This window comes from Phyllobates terribilis, unplaced genomic scaffold (genome assembly GCF_046119375.1).
Source record: "Phyllobates terribilis strain yellow unplaced genomic scaffold, ASM4611937v1 Scaffold_9__5_contigs__length_417890890, whole genome shotgun sequence".
NCBI lineage: Eukaryota > Metazoa > Chordata > Amphibia > Anura > Dendrobatidae > Phyllobates > Phyllobates terribilis.
The window spans coordinates 70,162,268-70,174,790 of NW_027362769.1; the positions used below are offsets into that span (position 1 = coordinate 70,162,268).

General features: G+C 40.2%; 1 protein-coding gene across 23 annotated transcripts in view; it reads left to right on the plus strand.

Moving 5' to 3' along the window:
* Positions 1 to 12,523, plus strand: part of UNC80 (unc-80 homolog, NALCN channel complex subunit) — a 222,737-nt gene that overhangs the window by 167,154 nt on the left and 43,060 nt on the right. For 18 of the 23 annotated variants that reach the window (XM_073646576.1, XM_073646580.1, XM_073646577.1 and 15 more), the window contains 9 exons: positions 1,544 to 1,667; positions 1,865 to 1,990; positions 2,123 to 2,246; positions 2,402 to 2,608; positions 3,396 to 3,580; positions 4,037 to 4,202; positions 5,482 to 5,661; positions 6,289 to 6,427; positions 10,234 to 10,290. In XM_073646576.1, coding sequence (XP_073502677.1) covers positions 1,544 to 1,667; positions 1,865 to 1,990; positions 2,123 to 2,246; positions 2,402 to 2,608; positions 3,396 to 3,580; positions 4,037 to 4,202; positions 5,482 to 5,661; positions 6,289 to 6,427; positions 10,234 to 10,290 — 1,308 coding nt within the window. The remainder of the gene's footprint in view (positions 1 to 1,543; positions 1,668 to 1,864; positions 1,991 to 2,122; positions 2,247 to 2,401; positions 2,609 to 3,395; positions 3,581 to 4,036; positions 4,203 to 5,481; positions 5,662 to 6,288; positions 6,428 to 10,233; positions 10,291 to 12,523) is intronic. The other 5 variants (XM_073646583.1, XM_073646590.1, XM_073646600.1 and 2 more) reach the window with 2 other exon arrangements.

Genomic DNA, 12,523 nt, shown 5'->3' on the forward strand with positions numbered 1-12,523 from the left:
TGACCGGCCCCCGATATCTGACTTTGTTACTTCACGTCTCAGTCAGAAAAGCCCGGAGGCTTAGTGGATCCCAGGAGGGATACGGACAGAGCGGCATACGCCACCTGTACCTCTCTACCTGCGTTTATCCAGTGGGACCTGACCTTACACCACAATCATACCACACACAGTCAGGAGAAGACTTAGTGGGAGAACTCACCAAGGAGAGGAACACACACCAGAGGGGTCTCGACAGGTGCTCCTGATCTACCTGGAAAGTGCTGGACCCCCTTCCTGGTGGCCGCAGTACCCCGCGATGAGCAGAGGGAAGCTTTGCGGCTAAAGTTCATCTGAATGTGCGTAAAAAACCCTGGATGACTTCACATACCGCTTCAGCCTGTTATTTCCTGCGCGGCACTGCACCCACCATTCCTCATCACACTGCCCTGAGGCCCGCTCTGCCTGCCGGGAGCCGTTCCATCAAAGCTGCCTTTAAACACCGGCCTCAGAGGACTGAAGCAGCGCTGGTGTCCATCACCGGAAACCGTAGGTGGCGTAGTCGGAAAATACCACTCAACCCTGAAAGCCCATTGAAAATCTTTTATGTGACCGCCCTGGGCACAGACCGGGTCTGGGCCACGACTGCAACCCCGAGATTTCTCAGGGAGGGCCCCACATGTACTTGTTATTGATCCATCCACTGACCCATCAATTTGGTTCATCAAGAGTCACTCGTATTTCATCAGTCCACATAACCTTTGATAAATCTGTCTTCAGATATTTCTTGGCCCAATCTTGATGTTTCACGTTCTGTGTATTGTTCAGTGGTGGTCGGGTTTCAGTCTTCCTTACCTCAGCCAAGTCTCTGAGCACTAAACAACTTTTACTTCTGGGTGCTCCAGGGGGTTTGCAGGTCTGGAATATGACAGCACTGGAGGATAATGGCTTCCTGTTAGCTTCACGTTTGATTCTTCTCAAATCTTTGGCAGTTAATGTGCGTCTTTTATGTTTTTTTGTGAACCTGTTGACTATTTTCAACAAAACTTTTGTGATATTGCCCCAATATCTTAGTAATTGTAAGAGTTCTGCATCCCTCTGTAAGACTTTTGACAATGTTTGACTTTTCAGTCAGTTAAATCTCATTTTTGGCCCATTTTGCCTGAGGAAAAAAAGCTCCCTAATAAGTCGGCACATCTTGATAACGAGTGTTATCTCCTTAGGCCTCATCCTACCTCATTACACAAATTCACATCACCTGATCTGCTTCATCCAATAAGCATTCACGTTTATACAGCTTGGAGTTGGAAAATCTGCATAAAAATGATGATATGGTCAAAATACTCACTTGCCTAATAATTGTGCACAAGATGTATATGTAGCGGAATAAGTTGTGTTGTTTAAATATGTAAATTTTGATATCATGGTGCAGTTCCTTAGATGCAAATAGATCTGAATATATTTTGAACATGTATTGAAGATGTATTGACTATAGGATCGCCATTTCAAGTCCATCAATTACTTGTAACGTTTTTTTTTCCTAACCTTGCTTCCTGTTGTATTGCAGGCGACAGGTTGAGTGGGAACCTGCCAGCAATTTGATAGAGGGGGTTTGTTTGACACTTCAGAGGCAGCCAATCATTTCCTTCCTGCCTCACCTTAGGTCTCTGATCAATGTTTGTGTTAATCTGGTGAGTACGACGGAACCATGGGGTCTTCTGATCTGTTGCTGCATTGGTGTCTGACCCCATGTCTGTGCTTAAATCCTGCATGCTACATGGAGCCGCCTGTGGAGAAGTAACCAGATTTGTGCCGTCTCATATTTGAGCTGTCATCTCCGGTGCTAGGTGTCTTATAACTTACTTGTCTTCACTTGTTTCCATTGCAGGTTATGGGTGTGGTGGGGCCATCTAGTGTTGCTGATGGATTGCCCCTGCTCCATCTTAGCCCATATCTCTCCCCACCGCTGCCCTTTAGCACAGCTGTTGTCAGGCTGGTGGCCCTGCAGATACAGGTTGGATAAACATTTCATTTTCTATCATTATATAGATGTAGCATGTGCTTTTTCTATAACCTTTGTTTTAAATCTTGTATCTGTAAGTGCAGACAGTTTATGTCAAATTTATGCTTTTTCTTTGCCATATAGGCATTAAAAGATGACTTCCCACTGAGCCACGTGATCTCACCTTTCACTAACCTGGAGAGGCGGGAAGGGATGCTGCTCAACCTGCTCATTCCCTTTGTGCTAACAGTAGGATCAGGAAGCAAAGGTTTGAATAATAATGAACACAGAAAATAAATGTCACAGAACCAAGGAACATGAATGCTAGCACAGGAGACTAATGCAGCTCCACCTTTATAACACCATAAATTCAAGCTGTAGTCCACTTCTTGACCCGTCCATCATTATCTTATTTCCCCACAGATAGTCCCTGGTTGGAGCAGCCTGAAGTTTTTTTGCTGCTGCAGACTGTGATAAATATCCTTCTTCCCCCTCGTATTATCAGTACTTCCCGCAGTAAGAACTTCATGCTGGAAAGCTCACCGGCTCACTGCTCCACCCCAGGAGATGCTGGGAAAGATCTGCGAAGGGAAGGACTTGCTGACTCCACTAGTCAAGCTGCCTATCTCGGTAAGGTTCTGATGTGTAGGGCTCTGTTACTCAATTATGAGCTTTCTACATTTGCTCCATTTTGATTTTACATTCATTACTGACTGACATAAATCTTTCGGAGAAAAGGTGACATATTCTTGCCCATAAACTTGATTACAGATTGGTGAACCCCTTTAGACTTATTTAAACTCCCTGAATATTTGTAAAATTGTGCTATAGGAAACGGTGGATTCAACAAAATTTGAAGTGGTTCTTGATGCGAAAAATCATAATACCTCTTTTGAAAGGGTTGATCTCACCCTTCAACTCTGAATTAAAGGGAACCTAACAGCTTTCCCAGATCCCCCAAACTACCACCATGTATTTATTGCTACCTTTATACCTTTTCTAACAAACCCATTTTATTGTCTTATTATACAAGGTGGTGGTATGGGTGGCTTGGGGAAGCTGTCAGTTTCTCTTTAAGGATGTTATTTGCAGGCTGCCTACATATTCATGTCCTGGCAGTGGATGTCATAACCCACCCAGGAGGCTATACGTTCAGTAACTAATATAATGTCATTTTGTGAGAGATCAATATGGTTGGACAGATATCTAATGGTCTTTGAGAAACACAAAATATTTCTACTGATAGAAGAAATTAAGTGGGTTCATGTCACAATTCAATTTTTAGTTATTCTTCCCAGACTGGGTCCTTCATTAAGTGGGATTGTGACCCAAGAAGAAGCACTTGCATTGCTGGTTATGTGTGGGGTTTTGTCTTTATGCTATTATTATCCGCTCCACTTCTGTCATTACTTCCCAGCTCTGAAGGTTATTCTGGTCTGCTTTGAACGACAACTCGGGAGTGAATGGTATCAGCTTAGCCTACAGGTGAAAGAGATGGCCCTCAGGAAAGTTGGTGGTTTAGCTCTATGGGACTTCCTAGATTTCATTGTAAGAACAAGGATCCCAATATTTGTACTTTTGAGACCCTTCATTCAGTGCAAGGTTAGTTTTTTTCTTATACGATGGTGTTTATGAAGGAAAGAACCATTTATGCTTCTGAAATGCCTCCATTTCTGTGAACCAAAAAACTGAGATAGTCTTGCAGAAGAGACAATAAAATATAATGTAGATATTTTAAGGATAAGTCACATTGTAAATTTTTTCATTATAAATTGAAGATATCTCCAGTTAATGATTTATTCAGAAAAAGGATAATAGACAGGTGATTAGACAGTGTATATTTGCACAAATACTGTTTAATAATATTTAAAAATGTTTTCTAGATTATTAAGACCATAAGACGTAAAAAAAATATTGGTTTATTACCCCAAACAGAGGAATATCAAAAGTCTTAAAGAAGCTAAAATAGTTTTATTGGTAGATTGTATAATGTAGCTAGTGTGTAATCTTAGTAATGTTAAGTAATTGTCAATTGACTTTTCACCTCCTACCCAACAGCTGTTGGCACAGCCGGCAGAGAATCAGGATGAGCTAAGTGCCCGCCAACACATAGCAGACCAGCTAGAGCGCCGCTTCATCCCACGGCCATTGTGCAAAAGCTCTCTCATCAATGAATTTAACAGTGAACTGAAGATCCTGAAGGAGGCCGTACATAGTGGATCAGGTACAGGATGGGAGTCATAGGTCATATTCTTCCATATAAACTAAAGAAATAATGTTTATTTTTTTCTCCTCATTTTCAAGTTTATATTTGACGGCTGAGGATAATATAGGCTGGAAATACACCCAGAAAAATAATTATATTTCATCCCATGGTTTATGTTGGCAACAAATTTTGCAGTGCAGTACAGAGCTCACCATCGCTCACATCAATTCCTGTGCCCAAGAAGACCAACCATTTACCTTATTCCTTTTCAATCTTCTTTATCATTATGTTCTTCATATGCAAAAACAGTGAGATGATACAGACTCAATGCAGATGTCAGCTGAGTCAGATTTGCACCCAGAACCCCACTGAGCTGCCCTGCTGTCTGAATGATAAAAATACCATTATATAATTTTTCTAGTACAGTATCAATCATACAATAATATTTATTACTAAGAATATAAAATACTGCACACCTTGCATTGTTCTTTCCTATGATCGCACATAAGTGAAAACATATATCTATTATAATTATATATACATGTATATATTGATAATTTGTTCTCCATGTTACCTGATTTGTATTTAATTATTTTTATAAATTATATCCTCCACCTATTTAGGTCGTCTTCACACGTCCAACATTCACTGTCTGAGTACAGCCTGCAATGTCCTGACCGGCTGCAGTGCTACTAACCCAAACTCTACAACCTCAGACAGATAGGAGGCCATTGAGTTTAGGTCAGGAGGCCCGCAGCCAGCATGGATGTAGCGGTTCATACTCGCAAATGAATTTGGGAAACCTGCCTGCCACTGCCCCACTATCAGTATTTGGTCAGTATTCGGTCAGTATTTTTTCTCAGGAGTGGAAGCCAAAACCAGGAGTGGGTGATAAATGCAGAATTGGTGACTTGTTTCTATTACACCTTTTCTCTGATTGTTCCTCACCTGGTTTTGGCTCCCACTCCTGAGAAAAAAAAGATCAAATACTGATAGAGGGGCCATGGCCTTAGAATAGAACTTTGTTCACATTTCTGTCAATGGATATGTTATTAAAGCAGCCATGACTGCTGTGACTGATCTACTATTAAATTGTTTCTGACAGACCCCATTAATATTTAATGGGCCCATCATTTTCGGCAGGTATTTTTTATACAAAAAGAAGTAGAGCAGTAGTTTACACTTTTATTGCCATCAAAAGGCAACAACAAAAACTGACGAAAATGAGCCTAGCTGCAGTGTGAACAGGGCCTGAATTTCCAATATTCACCCATGCAACTACATCTTTATATTGCAGCATACCAAGGGAAGACATCCATCAGCACAGTTGGCACCTCCACCTCAGCCTATCGCTTGAGTTTGGCCACAATGTCTCGCTCCAATACGGGAACTGGAACTGTCTGGGAACAGGACAGTGAGCACTCCCAGCAAGCCTCTCAGGACACATTAAGTCGTACTGATGAGGAAGAAGAAGAAAGTAAGTATAGGATGGAGGGGAAAAGAACTTAACCAGGCAATATGCTCCAGAAGTGCATCTCTTTGATGGGGCCTATAGTGAGGTTTTTTTTGAGTCACTGTTTCTCCCGTCAACTCATGTATATCTGTGAAAAGTGTGTCATCTAGTTTTTGACGTTTCTTAGTATGTGGTTGAAAATACTGATTGATACTTTTGTCTTCAAGTGGTATTCCCACCTTGTTTTTATGGCAGGATATGCAACAAATGTATGATGGATGAACGTTCCTCTTATGGTACGCACCTATCTCATGAACAGGGCCCCATCTCACGTCACCAGGAAAGCATGCACAGCTCTCCCCATACAATTTATGGGGATCCCAGGAAAAGTCAGTCAAGCATGCACTAGTGGAAGTGAATGGACAGAGCTGCACGTGCGCGAACATTTCTCCGTGTACGGTGGTGTGAGATGGACCTTTGTTCTCAAGATTGGAGTCTTAAATGGTACCCGCATCTATCAGACTTTTGTGGCCCATTCTGTGGAAGTGATATAAATGTCCAAGATGAGAATAGCTCTTTAAAATGAATCTGTTTATCTCCAAATGTAATATTTAGATTGAAAATCTAACACTAAAAACTGTTTGATTGTAGATGACTCAGTGAGCATGCCCAGTGTGGTAAGTGAGCAGGATGCGTACCTCTTGAGTGCCATTGGTAGAAGACGTTTCTCCAGTCACACATCCAACATGTCTGTCCCCCAGGCTGAGGGTGGCATGCTTCCCAGCCAAAGGTAAACTGTGCTGTCCATCCATCACCTGGTGATCAAGAGCCCATACAATTTAGCTTATCCTTATGATACTTTAGTTAAACTTAATAGCTGTTTGATAGGTATCACAATGCATCAAATCATAACCAAATGTCTTGTATTACAAGTCAAGCCAACTCCTGACAGGTGGCAGTATGAGAAGCTAGAATGCCATTACTATTTGACTAGGTTTTCTGTTTTAGTCTGGCTGATTCAAGTCATTGCACAGATTTTTTTAGACCACAGTTGGCAAATAATGGTTAATCCCAGAGATTTATGATATTAAAATCAGTATTATTTGTAGTCAGGAATCAGCTACATACCAGAATATACTGACTTTAATAACATATATCATCGTTACATGATTAGATTTGTTTCTGTATTCCATTAACTTTGTCCTTGAATGTTAGATGTTGTTAAATTGGCTGATTGTGAAACCTGGCATATTGAGGTGAAATGACCCAGCAGCACCCACCTAATGTTACAAAGTGATTCTCGCTTTGTTTCTTATATACTGCAATATTTTTTGTATCATTGAACAAAAGGAGCACTTCAATGGTTGATTGTGTCTGATTTGATCTACACCGTTTTGGTGCTTTCTATTGAATTGACATGGTCATGATTTCGAAGGCCAGCAATGTGTGATTAAAGCAGCAGAACTAGCGTTATTGTTAAGCCTCTTTAAAAGAACGAGCTTATAAAAAAGTCATCCGAGTTTCTTCCAGAAAAATTTGAAATTTTTTTCCTCATTTTTCATCTGTATGTAATCCATTTTTATACAGCAGTTATTAAACATTTATATGACTAAATACAGTTTTATGTGTTAATGAATTGCAATCGAATGCTACGCACCCGTAGGCTTAAATGGGTGAGTTGCCTCCGACATGCGGACAACACTAGTGCATACTGTGTTTTTTTTTTTCACGCGCAGATTCCGTCTGTGAAAAAGATAAAAACACTTATCTGAACAGCCCCATTGAATAACTTTGGTACAAGTGCTGTCTGCTTTTTCACATACAGCATTTGGACCCAAAATATGGTCGTGAGAACCTGGCCTTTGATGAATGAGCGCTCTTTATAACACTCTCTCCCAATCATTGGCCAGTGTAAACATACCATCGATCAGCCGGCAGACATCCAAAGCGCTCATTCGTTGGCTCAATGGATCACTTAAGCAGGCCCTAAAGTCATCATTGTTATTGGTACATCTGCCTGTCTCAGCAGAGTATGCAAACTGTATGGGGACCAACGAAAGGGCCTTAAAGGGGTTTCCACACATATAAAAATTTATTTTAATCACTAGATATTGGAATAATAATAACTTCCACAATTGGATGTGTTTAAATAAAATGTTCCTGTGCTGAGATAATCTTATAAATGTGCCCCTGCTGTGTACTGTGTAATGGCTGTGTCTGACCGTGCAGGAACATGGTCTGATCATACCACATCTCCTGGGTAGGGAGGACGCAAAAGAGTATACAGACATTACAGCACAGGATCACAGCCATGCTCCTGCACGGTCAGACACAGCCATTACACAGTACACAGCAGGGGCACATTTATAAGATTATCTCAGCACAGGAACATTTTATTTAAACACATCCAGTTGTGGAAATTATTATTATTCCAAGATCTACTGATTAAAATGAACTCTTGTTCATGGGAAAACCCCTTTAATAGAGCGGTGATTGACATTATATCATTGATAAGAGATGTAACCCCAGTGTAAGCCCAGCTGTAGATGCACAATATTCATTTATAAGGTTTTATTTATCTATACAGATGTGATTTTATACTGTGAGATAGAAATACATAGAATCTACCCCAGGCATTGATTTTTTCATATTTTTTTTTAGATAGAAGCTTGCTCAGCTTTCTTCTAGATTAAATCTTGGCTTCTAAATTATCTGTCAGTATCTACTTCATCTTTACTAATCATCTGCTACATGGAAATGTAAATTCAGCAAGGCAGCTAAGAAATGGTTGTGCCCTTTACTCCAACGGGCTGTACACTAAATTTTTTGTTAATGCAACAACTGGATTTTTGTTCAAAGGGGTTTTTCACCCAGTACGTAGTTTTTTGGTGCTGTTCCATCATATTTTCTGTAAATATATATTTACATATATTACTCTGCAGAGAACTTTAGTCTGCAGAGAAAGTCTGCTGAGTAAATTGACCAACGCTGTGGATTTTAAATATGCAACATGTCAATTTATGCAATTTATGTTGTGGATATCATTGCGACATTGTTGTATACAGACTTAGCTGTGGATTCTCTACCGTGGGTGGTGTGTAGTGGGAAACTCCGGTGGTAGTACACATTAAATGTCACCAGTAGCATTTAGATTGTATTTGGATATTGGTCGATTACTTCTACAAGTCCTCTAGTTTGTCGGAAATGCATTTGTAGGATAATTCAACCTACAATTGTTGTAAGTATGTCACAAGTCTGAAAATGAATAGTTTGTCTCTAGATGACTCTGTAACTATACCCAGATTCTTGCACATTGAATTCCTAGTTAGTAACGAACAACTGATACATATCCACTAGTTATATTGTGGGGACAATTTAGGTGTTTTGTGGCATTATAGTATGGTATGACTTTGATAAATATGAACTTTGTTTCTTCTGCATCCCAATTAATAGGACGATTAGTTTTGGACCATGAACATTAAACATGAATGACCAGAGATGTGGAAGACTAGTAGTCATTGCACGATAGTAGTGATTACAAATGCTATTTCCGATTCAAACAATGGTGTCATCGTTGATGTCATGAGCCACTCAATCCTTTATATAAAAAACACTCCCTCCCTACTCAATATGGAGAGGATCTCCTAATGGAACCAGACTTCCAAGGTCCAGCCAGTAGAAGACACCATCATGTCGAGTTGACTTGGAAGCTAATCTCTTGTTTCTAGGGTTTATTTCTTATGGGTGGATTCACAAATCTATTAGACCCTATTTTTGATATGCGCTGTGTGCAATGATAAATACAAAGGTTGTAAATCAATTAAAAGTCGATGTGGGCAGGTTCTCTGATGGATTCAGGGGCCCTAAGTCTGTCACTGAGCACGAGTGGAGATTAGTGATTCATGTATGATATTGCTGTGGCGTTTCACAGTAAAACATAGTTAAATGTGCATCCAGGGACAAGGTGACCAGGAAGACCAGTCCAGGAGGTAGGTCCTGCCATCTTCTCCCTGCCCACGCAGTTACACTGACAGCTTTCTCCCTATATGAGTGTAGGGAGAGACCTTTCATTGTAGCTTTGTTGGCATGAAAAAGCCGGCCAGTCAACTCTCACTGAGCCGCGCTTGCATATTTTGAAGGCACCCTGGTGTTTCAGAGTAAAACAGATGTCTGTAATGCCGGAGCAGATCTCTGATTCATGCTGCAGCCATGGCTCGGGCAGGATGGATCAGCTGACAGATTCCCTATCAGAAACCTAATTTAAAATGTTCCCCTAGTACTGCTGCTTTAATCTCCAGATCATGAACCATAAGCTCTTGCTCGTCCTCCTTATTTCCTGTTTCTCCTCAATTTCATTTTTTGGCAGTGCATTTTCCCTTCCCCCATCGAGCTCTCTCTGCCCCACTCTTGTAATTTTTTTAAGTGCAGAATGCCAAGAACCGTAGATGATTTGTTGTTGTTTTTGTACTTTTGTTCAGTTCATTTGTATACATATTTGAGTTAGTTTTTATACTTTTGCATGCAGATTTTCTTTTTTTTGTTTTCTGTTTGCTTTTTCTTTCCCTTCAATGCTTCATCTCCCTCCCCCTCCTGCAGCGAACCTAATGTTCTTGACGACTCCCATGGGCGTGATGGCGAGATCAGCCTGTCTAGGTATGAATGCTATCTGTCTGTCATTGTGATGTAGGAAGTAGAGAGAGGATGGAGGCCAGCTTTTAAAGCCAGAAGCCATCCCCTCCCTTTCAATCTGTTTCTCCATTATTCTCTCCATGCCCCATTCTGGCTGCTCATGAAAGGTGCAGTTCTGTCTGTTGCTATAAATGTTAGCCCCCTATACCCGAAGGTGTTCATTGAGTAATCAGTGCCTGTCTGAGGAGGTTTCTTTTCAGATCCTTCTTCTTGATGTAGCATTTTGCTTCAGGCAAAGACAACTACTTTGGTTTATGTCGCTGTTCAAGAAGCAATATAAGGTTTTATAGAACTTTAATAGTTATTTGTAGATGATATGTAACTGTGAATAACGGATTCTGTATTTATTACATTATTGTGGCACATGAAAGCCTGTTTTTAGCTCAGCTTTATGGGTCACAAGAAATCTCATTATATTTGAAGCTTTAGTCCAATATCCCTCCCTTCAAAACAACCTAAATATCAAAGGGATTTCCAGTACTTTTATACTGATGACCTTTTCTTAGGATAGGTCATCAATATAAGATCGATGTAGATCCAACACCCAGCGTTCCACCAGTCGACTGTTATCACCCCCGGATGTGTTTGGACGTAAATAATTTAAAGAGCAGAACATCTCTGGTCCATCACACTGTGTAATGGCTGCTGCCGGGTACTGTAGATCAGATCCTACTCTTTCGTGGTAGCAGATTTTACATTACACAATATTAAGCATCATTCATAGGCCCTAAAGATGAAAAAAAACATACCAAGTAGTATAGCCAGATTAGAATTTTTTTATTTTTTTTATTTTACTCACTTATATAGCACCATTAATGCCATAGCACTTTACAGACATCATCATCAACTCATTTAGAGTTTGGGAGAAAACCGGAGAACCCTAAGTGCAGTTCAGTGCCTGCACCATGAGTATTTCCCGGTACGTACACTGCACACATTGTCCACACATTATGCAGTGTGGACTTTTTTTCTTTTACCTGGTGTAAATGCTGCTGTTCTGCTGAAACTGGCATTGGTTTTCTTTTGTTCCTGGGCCTCTTTATTCCTAAGATATGGTGCCTCCTCCATGAATTTAAATTGAGGTTTTTTTGCCAAGGAAGAGTAGTCCTCACCTCTTCTGTATAGGAGTCTTTTTGAGGACCACACCCACTTGGCTAACAATATTATATTTACATACAAGGAAGAGGAAGCCCTATCTCAGGAATGAAAAGGCCCAGGAACAAAAAAAAAGCCAGATTCAGGAGAATAGCAGATAAAAAATACATATTTTTGGCAAATGACAGGCTTGAAAAGATATTACAAAAAAGGAGAAATACACTAACAGGATATTATTGTCAAAAAGAAGTATTAGGCCGGCTGCAGACGAGTGTATGAAATATCGTCCGGGTTTCATCCAGAAAACTCGGGCAATTTTCAATTAATTTTCATGCTATTTTTCATCCATGTGTCCATTTTTTAAGTCCGTGTGATGTCCGTCTGACATCTGTGTTCCATCCGTTTTCATACGTCTACACCAAAAAATGTACAAGATCAAATACAGTTTCCTTAAAAAATACAGTTTCCTTTTTTAACGCACCCATAGACTTGAATGTGTGAGTTTTAGCCAAGACTCGGAGGAAAGTAGAGCTGCTGTGTTTTTTTCTTACGGACAGTCGTACCGAGAAAATAAATCGTTCATCTCAACAGCACTATTGAATAACATGGGTCAGTGTGCTGTCCGTTCGCTATCCCATTAAAAATCCGATTTATACGCTCGTCTGCATGAACCCTAAACCAAACAGATGATTACTCTTGAACTTGACATGGAAAAAGAAAGCACAGAGAAATCTGCACATTTCACAATTGTGAGCCAGTAGTGTGTATACAGTGTGTGTGTAGAAGTGTTTTATCTCTCACCTGTTCCTTGCCAGGGGTCATTGAATAAAGGCCAAAACATCTCCATAAGTTGGCTTCACACACAGCATTTTAGCCAAAACATCACAGTTTTTGTGGCAATTTTTAGGTAGAATATAAAGGAATAACTTGTACCTTCCCTTCTCTCTTGATCCGCTTCTTACTTTGGCTAAAAAAAAAAAATGCAACAAAAACTGTAAAAGCATTTTTCTTAAAAGACAAACAAACGTGTGAATCCAATCTAAAACAATCAGATTTAACAGTGACTTTTAGAAAAAAAAAACATTTCTAGAGCTAACGTCTT